The 9,391-nt window shown below is 38.7% G+C and overlaps 1 protein-coding gene across 1 annotated transcript in view; it reads right to left on the reverse strand.

Moving 5' to 3' along the window:
- LOC309401551 (uncharacterized protein C19orf81) overlaps nucleotides 1-5,155 on the reverse strand; it is a gene marked incomplete at its 5' end in the record, with an annotated part of 18,245 nt that extends 13,090 nt beyond the window's left edge. The window contains 2 exons of the mRNA XM_081970621.1: nucleotides 3,296-3,360; nucleotides 5,031-5,155. Coding sequence (XP_081826747.1) covers nucleotides 3,296-3,360; nucleotides 5,031-5,155 — 190 coding nt within the window. The remainder of the gene's footprint in view (nucleotides 1-3,295; nucleotides 3,361-5,030) is intronic.
- Nucleotides 5,156-9,391: the final 4,236 nt, after the last annotated feature.

Genomic DNA, 9,391 nt, shown 5'->3' on the forward strand with positions numbered 1-9,391 from the left:
CACACATACAAAAAATTCTAAACATGAGAAGAATCTCCTGAACCCAGTCAAAAGCTCTCCATGTCCAGCATGCTTTTTTCATACTGGTGAACCAGATATCCTGGGAAACAGAGAAAATAAAGACCATTCAGGAGTTTTTATGGTTCACACTTTCATTTTACACACACACACACACACACACAAATGCTGGGCCACTTTCAGAGTTACATTTTGGGGGGTAAGTGGAAGTAGAAATCACTAAATATATAGTATTACCTAAATTCCTGAACAAAAAGTGGGATATAAATCTAATAAATAAAACATAACATGCTACAGTATTTCTGGATAGAACTATCTAAACAGTTGCACCTGAAAAGGTTCTGAATTTGAATCAAAGTTTTGTCTCTTGTGTGAGACTTCAAGCTTAGCTGACCTAATCAAAAAATTGCAGTAAAGTCATAAACTTCAGATCTTGAACCACAAGGGTAGGATTCATCTAACATACTAAGCCAAATCACATTCATGTTTGACAACATGTACAAACCCCACATATATTCTATTTGTCCATATTTAACTGGTTATAGGATGGGGTAGAAAAATCTAGTCAGTTGTAAGATTAGAAAGAGTTTAATTTAGTTTTTCACAACCCTGAGTTGACTAGGCCAGCTGATTATTTTATTCATTTATTTATATCCCTCTATTATTTTTTATAAATAACTCAGCAGCAAATAAATCTAATACTCTTTCTTTCTCATATTTTCCTCCATAACATCAACCTTGTGAGAGAATTTGGACAGAGAGAGAGAGTGACTGGCCCAAGTCACTCAGCTTTGCAGCTTTCATGTGCAAGGCAGGACTAGAAACGACAGTTTCCTGGTTTCTAGCCTGGTATCTTAACCACTGAACCAAACTGGCTTTGGGGAAGAGTTTGGGATTAACCCTTTTATATGAATCCCAGCACAGAAATGAAGTCCTTAGCAAACCTACAAAAACAGGCTTGCATTAGGAACTCAATCTCATTGTTTAAAATGTCACCCCTTTTCTTCCCAAGCAGTAGTAAGCCTATCCCCGCTCCATGTGCATCAATCAGAGTCAGGTAGATTTTAAATAAAAAAACTGATTTGAAAAATAAAGAGATAGGAAGCGACAGCTACACAGCTGCCCTGCAGGGACTGGCAATTTAGAGTTTAGAAAGTGGATTCCTTGTCTCCCTGGTGGGAATCTGTCATGTTATGCTCCTGGTATACAGGGATAAATATTTTCCGTGGGCACTATGTTACAACATAAGAGTTGGAAGGGTATTCAGAAGTGTCAAGCTCAATCCTAAATTCTGTATCTTATCTTCAATACTTAATACTCTACAACTACAGCAATCCTGACAGGCAGACTGTATAAGCAATTCCAATAAGAAATAGCCTATTGCTTCTGTGACCAATTTGATTTGTTATGAATCTTACTTCGAAGACCTATTTCATAATAAATAACTTACCCTGTAATTTCTACCCCTTTGGATTTGCTCCAGTCCCCTTGAGCAATAGAGAATTCATCTTTTCCATCGCAAATGATGGGTCAACTCTAATTTCTACATGGGAGCCCTTCTAATATCTGTTTTCTCTCTTTAATGCAAGGCTGAATAACCTGCCACTTTTTAATAGTCCCAGAACCCTTTCTAACAAACTGCTGAACATTAGGCAAATGAAAAATATAATTAAATGGAAATGTCAGCCTTAGAGGAAAAAAAGCAACCTTGTTTTTTTTTTTAAAAATTCAGGGCTTTGAAAAAAGAGGAAATCAAGGTGGATCGTATTTTTTTCCATGGACATCAGAACTTGATCCACTGGATTTTGCTGTGTGCCAATATATTCAGCATGGTTGTGACTACCAATTATTTCCAGTACTACTGGAAGTGTTACTATTCGACTTGGTCTGTCCAACACTACAGTAGGAGTGTGCAAAAGGCTCCAGTTTTAACCATTTTGAATGCATAACAGCTACACATATACTATACACTTAGCTTAGTTATTAAATTTACCCATTTTAAAAGTTACATAATATGCTCTAACCACGTGATCTGGCAGCTAATTAAAAATTTAAACAAGTTTAAAATTGGGGCTGCTGGTCAATTGAATTTTGTCAAGCAGAGTATGGCAGAGAAAGGGGTAAATTAAGTCAGCCTGACATCAGTCCCTCGGTTTCCAAGCATATTTAGCATACTTAGTTCCAAATAAATGGCTGCAATATTCTTAGTTACTAAATGAAACCATTTGAGGCATACAGGTTATGAAACATTCACAAGAAAAGTAAGCCATAAAACCTAGTAAAAATCAATCATAATTATACTTAACATTTTGCATGAATATGTCTATTAGGTCACTATCAATCCTGGTTTAAATGTATGATGTTAACATAGCCAATGAGTTGTCTATCATCATGGAAATATGATTAAACTCAATCTAAATAATAATAACAGCATGTGCATTGGTTTATTTATTTCGTGCAATCCCTTGTGAGTTCCTCATTGGTTGATTCCAGTTATTAAAAACTATAAACACCAATGACAGAGTTGTCTTCAGGACACATAAAAAGTTGCACCATTAGAAACACATCTGGACTGTGCACACCCTGTAGATATCCCTGACCTATAGAAAGGTGATTAGAGAACAAGAACACAATTCACTTGCCTTCATTTGGGGTCCAGCATACCAAGACATGAATCTAGAACCACATTTGGCCATCAGAGAATCAAGTAACTTGGCATTTTCAAGGGGGAGCTCTAGAAGGCTCTTTAGCCATAACCTTAATGACCTAGCAACACTACCTATAAGCATCAGCTTGATCTGCCTCCTGCCTTCTTGGTTAGGCCTTAGTTCCCTGCTTCCAAGTCATGGCTTTCCTCCACCTAATTCTTTGATTGCCTTTCTCCCATTCTAGGGTTAAGAGCAGTGGTGAAATTCAATTTTTTTTTACTACCGGTTCTGTGGGCGTGGCTTGGTGGGCATGGCAGGGGAAGGATATTGCAAAATCCCCATTCTCTCCCCACTCCTGGTGGAAGGATATTGCAAAATCTCCATTCCCACCCCACTCGGGGGCCAGCCAGAGGTGGTGTTTGCCAGTTCTCTGAACTACTCAACATTTCTGCTATTGGTTCTCCAGAACCTGTCAGAACCTGCTGAATTTCACCCCTGTTTAGGAGGGAATAAATCATGTTATTAGCTGGCCTAGCACAATAAAAGATGGAGTTGGAAGTGAGGAGGAGCTGGCTAGCTGCAGCTCCTTCCAGGTCCTCAAGAGCCAGAGAGCTACTTTATATTCTCACCACATTCTCCTTGGCTGCTAGAACGGGATTGGCATCTGGGTCCTTCATTCTCTTCTTCCTGCATTCTTGAGTAGAAAAAAGACAACCAGTAAAAATGAACCTTGACTTCTGTCTACTCCTTTCCTCTTGCAACATGATGCATTGTTGCCTAGCACTCCTCCTGATCCAAACTTCAGATATCTCCCCCAAAGTGGGAAGACTCAGAGGAATAATACTTTTCAGATTCTATCAGAAGTAAAACTGCTCATTTCTTCTAACGAACTATATTTATTTCATGAGAGTAATAGTTATTCATGAACTTCCCTGCCAACAGATGGGAGCTGTTGTGCAACTTAGATTACCTTCAAGGGTCATTAGACAAGTCAGGAAGGAGGTGATGATAGCTGACTATCATACCTGATAGAAATATTGCATTTTCATGATCAAAGGACCCTAAATAAAAAAATGCTATCGAACAATGGCAGGAGGATGCTAGTGCCCTCAATATCTTCTGAGTTTCCCATGGAATTTGGTTAATCCTCTTGAAACAGGTGACTAGGTAGGACCTTTCCATGTTCTTCATATTCCTTGAGATGGGAATTAATTTCCCACGACTACCACTGAGAAAGGGAGATAAAAGGCAGTTATCTGAAGTCTTCCTTGAAAGTCATTTTAGTTGCAGATCAGCCCCACATCAGTTGGCAGTTGACAGAATCAACTGTCATGTGAAATGAATACATGCCACCATATATTATACTTGCCATGAAAATATTTCCCCTTCCTAATAATGTAATTTTCCCATCTTTTTCCCCAAGATCTGGATCCAAAGTCATCACACTATACATACAGTGTAGGGACTTGCAAGGGGGCAGCCCTGATTCACATAATCAATACTTCCAATAACTACAACTGATTGTCCAGAAAAGCCATTTAGGGCATAGAAAGAAAATAGATGCATAAAATATTATTTATTCTAGACACATTTTCATTTGACTGGAAAGAAAAAAAGACACCTTTTTCAGCAGGAATAATGTTGGACATACTATTTCTATTCATTCCTAAAACAACTGAAGAAAGTATTCAGAAATCCTTCATAATTGCAGCTTACCAACACAGTCACTTTTATCCCCTTGCCTCTTTCTTGAAAATGAATTTCTAACCTGAACTTCCATTGAGAAGAGCAATCACACCACAGTGTTGAGCACATGATTTGCACACAGATAGTGCCAGATTCAATCCCTGACAACCCCAGTTAAAGTAACTTTGGACAGCAAATTGTAGAGAAGAGAATAAGTCCCCGCCTGATAAGCCAGAAATCCATTCTGAGTCAGTCTGAGTGTCTGGGCAGGCAGACACTTGCTCTCTTGCTCCTGTTCTTTATTTTTGGCACTGACTCGAACTCACTTTCTCTCTTCCTCCCACAGCATTTTTTTCTCCTTTCTCTTATTCAATATACCCATTTCCAAAAGCCACTCAGATTTGATGGGCACATATTTTAATCTGGTAAAAAACAGATTCTTATGGAGTGAGGTATAAATTCCTGGGAAATAAAATAATCAGGAAACTGTATACATTAATATATCATTTTCACCCAATTTCATCTCCAAGATCTCCCAAATCTATTAGTTTGACCATCACAGTGTATCAATCATTCAGTACAGTTCCTATAAATACTGATCTCTGTTTCTGTTCTCTTCCCTCTGATTCTAATCCAAAGTTTACCCAAAACTAATGATGTTTTGCCAGCTGATCTTACCTAATGCCGGTTTCAAGAGATTTAGCTTCCAAAGAAGACAACTGTGGATATTCAAATTCCAGGATTCCGGAATTCTGAACTCCCTTCTTGGGAGAAGTTTCATTTTGCTGCACCTTGGTGGCCATGACTCCTACCTTATAAATGATAGTCCTCCATGTTGTAAGTTACAATGGTACACATGCCATGCTGCCAAGTAGCAATAACACACATTGTATAATCATTTACATAATGATGTCATGATACCTGTGACATTTGTTGTGCACACTTGACAAATGGGTGATAAGAAGGAAGAGTGCCCCAACACATGGCACCACATAGCCTATCTTGAAAACAAGGTCAAAGCTGGTTAGTATTTGAATGAGAGATCTTCAAGAAATCCTAGAGTTCTAGGAAACTTGAAAATGCAGAGAGTGGTCGACTACATCTGTCTGACCATCAGGAAAATCACATGTAAGTATCCATGAATTCAGCAAGAACTGATTCGAAAAAAGACCTTTTAAGGAAGAAGATAACCTTGTGGTCCCCCAATAGGTAAGCACAAATCAACAGACTGAATAGATCACAGACTGCCTTCCCATAATTATCAACATCAGAGTAAGAAATCTTATGTGCCTCTTTTGATCAGATACCTTGTTTCCCTGAAAATACGACCTGTCCTGAAACTAACGCCTTTCCACATTTTTTGCGTGGGCAAAAATTATAAGCCCACCCCTGAAAATAAGGCCCTGGTCAACTTCCCCCCTCCGGCCAGGCAGAGCATCGCTCACAGACCTAGCGGTATCCCGAAGGTGCCAAGCAGCAGGAGCCAGTGGGGAAGGCGCTCATGTTGCTTGCTGCCTTCAGGATACCACTAGGTTGGGGAGTGGCATTCTGCCTGGCTGGAGGGGGGAGTTTCTGGGCAGCTGCTCCCTTGCAAGTGGCCTCCCGAAGAGCCGGGCACAGCCTCGGGCGAAACAGCCATGAGGTGACCACACTCATGAGCAGCTGCCCAGCAAACCCCCTCTCCAGCCAGACAGAGTGCCATTCACTGACAGGGGGTATTCCTAAGGCACCAAAGCACGTGACGCTCTGCCCGCCCCCCAGTTCCCGTGGCTTGGCACATTAGGGATACCCCCTAGGTGAGTGCATGGAGCTTTGCCTGGCTGGAGAAGGGGGTTGCACGATCGCCTGTTCCTCCCCCAGCAAGCATGCCTCCCAGCCTCACCATGTCCTGGCTCAGCTCTCTCTGAAGAACCAGGGCACGGGTGCCGGCGCAGGTGCGCTCCGAGCATAACTTCTTCTCCGGCTTCCAAACCCAAAACTCAGTTGCCGAGTCTTCCAGCAGCAGCCGCTCTAGGGGTATGCTGTATGGTTTGTGGGCCGGCTGCTGGAAGACTCTATGTCTGGAAGACTCTTTGTCCAGAAGACTCTCTGTCTGGTTTGGCGCCTTAGGGATACCCCCAGGTCAGTGAATGGCGCTCTGCCCGGCTGGAGAGGGGGTTTGCTGGGTGGTTGCTCATGAGCGTGGTCACCTCATGGCTGCTTTGCCCCTGAGGCTGTGCTCAGCTCTTCGGGAGCCCGCTTGCAAGGGAGCAGCTGCCCAGAAACCTCAAAACAATAAGCCCTCCCCCTATAATAAGCCCAAGGCCATATTTCGTGGGGCAAAAGAAAATAAGACCCTGTCTTATTTTCGGGGAAACACAATACTTGCTACACAATAAAATGTGTTGTCTGAATGGAGGCGGGGCTTGAGGTTACTACGACACAACATGCAATCTTGGGGCTCCAGGATTGCTGTCGATATCTCTGTTGCTGGATGATCCTTTTTGGATCTAACCCATTCTGAAGGAACGGTTGATAGTGAAGGGCATGTCCTGCTGATCTCAGGGGCATCGCAGAGCCTCTGATTGATCGAGGAAAAAGCTATATTTGCCGGCTAGAAGAGAAGCAGCCAATATGGCTGCAAAAGGTTGGGACAAGCCCCTGAAACAGAAGCAGTACAGGAGAGACAGTGTGTCAAAATGGTGAGAAAAATCTTTATTATTAGAGAAGAGAAAACCCAAAAGACTCAGAGTTAAAATAAAATTGAAGACAGAAGGAAACAAGTGGCAAATTTACCCTGGTTTAAAACTATTGTGTTATCTTTTCCACTTTAATTTTGTTTGCTTTCTATGGACGGACTTTTTATAAGTGCCTATTACTTTTAAACTTGTTTACTGAAAGGGTCAGTGGAAAAAACTTCATTGAATTTGTTTGAATCCTAGCAAAAGCCTTCGATGTTTTAGTGGCAGTGTTTATAACTTGGAAAAATGGCACAATATGAAGAAAAGGAACTAACATTGCAAAAAATTATGTTAGAAATTCAAAAAGTCTTAATAATCACAGAGAGAATTGAAGAGAGACTTGAAATTATAGATCTAAATACAGAAAGTACGGAGGGAAGAGTTGAGAATATTTATAAAATAATGATGAAATTTGAGGACAGAGTTCAAAAAATCACAGAGACACATGAAAGTGATAAGAAAATTGTTGACATTGACAGCAAATTGAGTGCGGAGGGAAATGATAAGTGCGAAATACAGAAAGGAGAGATTGATGAACTGGAACTCTATCTCAGATGTCAAAACATAGATGAAGAAAGGGGAGAAAATTTGGCAGAAACAATGAAAGTAATTTCGGCAGAAGCACAAGTGATAACAAAAGACAAGCAGATGAAAGAATCAGATGGATGGTTTCGAATTCTTATAAGATATCCAATGAACCACAAGTTGTCAAAAGAAGTCCACATAAGACTTATCAAGAAAACACTTAGAATACAGATTCTACAAATGGCAAGAGATATTGGACTGCATTATTTCTGAAAGGATACAGGATGATGAAATGAAATGTTACAATAAAATTTAGTTAAATGTAGTTAAACTTTGAGTACTATGTGTAAGATAAAGTAATAATAACTATAGTCAAATAAACGATCAATAATGATAATAAAGCATTTATATATACTAGATTGATAATATGAAATTTTATATAAACTGTAAGTGAGGATGATGGAGATGATGTTGAAAATCCTTTTTATAAAAGAGAAATAATTCTACATAGAATAGAATATAAAGATGTAATATCATTGGATGATTTCAGGATGATGTAATGAAACGCCATAATATAAATTTACTTCAAATTTAATATGCCTCATATAAAAAGGATGTAATAATAGCTATGCTTAATGGATGTTTAACAATTATAATAATTTGTATAAATATATATTAGATTAATGATACTAAGAATGGAAAAAACATGGAATTGAAAATTATTAGAGAATGTTATTAATGCTAAAATAATAAAATGATTTAGAATAGGATACAAAAAATCTTTATTATTGTATATATTGACGATGATATAATGAATCATTATAATATAAATGGATACATACTTAGAATACCTTGTTTAAAATGGTGAAACAATAGTGATAATTAAACAAATGAAGTACAACAGTAATGTATACAAAGATATTTGATTGACAATATGTGATTTTTGATAAAGCTCAAGTGACGACTATGGAAAGGACGCAGAAAGAACTTATAACCAATCGACAATGTACTTGAAGAGGTTTTTATGTTGTATGTTAATGTTTATTTGAAAATAAAAAAAGTATTAAAAATAAAAATAAAATGTGTTGTCTGAGAGTGGCTTAACATAGTTTATAAATAATTAGCATATGTGTGAACATAGCTTAATAATTTTAAATTGCTATAAATTTTAAATCAGCTACAGTAGAGATTAAGATTTTTTTCAGAATTGGACAGCCAAATTCAAGCCCATTTTCCTCCATAAAAACATGCATGGAAGAAATAAAACTGTAGGGACATTTTGAGCTTCTGGAGAAAAGAAGGGATATAAAGGTAGCACATAAAAATATTACTTGATTTGCTGTCACTGTTTATGGTTGCATAAATCACTATCCCATTCATTTTGAAAACATTCATGAAGATCAAATAAATTCCAGGCAGCACCACAGCCAAGACAATAACTGCTCCCCTGCCCCACTATGAACTAAGACTGCAGATGTTTTAATTAAGTTGGCTTTAAAAAAAAAAGAGCTCTGGCTTAGCAACACCTTTCATTGCTGAGTTATTAAATACTTAAGAGATTCATTTGGAGATCCCTTTAACATTTGTGACTGGGTTTGCCAGTCATTCTCACTTGTCTGGGCTCAAAAAATTAGTAGTGCCAAGACCTGCTAAAAATGACCACATCAAAAAGGCATTAAAACATTACAGATTTCAAAATGGCACTTGGAACAACTCATTAATTAAATTGAGATGAAAAACGTTATGGTAGCTGGAAGTGACAATTCCCTGTTGTTGTTGTTGTTACTGCTGTGA

This window comes from Natrix helvetica (assembly GCF_964273705.1).
Source record: "Natrix helvetica genome assembly, chromosome: Z".
NCBI classification, from domain to species: Eukaryota; Metazoa; Chordata; class Lepidosauria; order Squamata; family Natricidae; genus Natrix; species Natrix helvetica.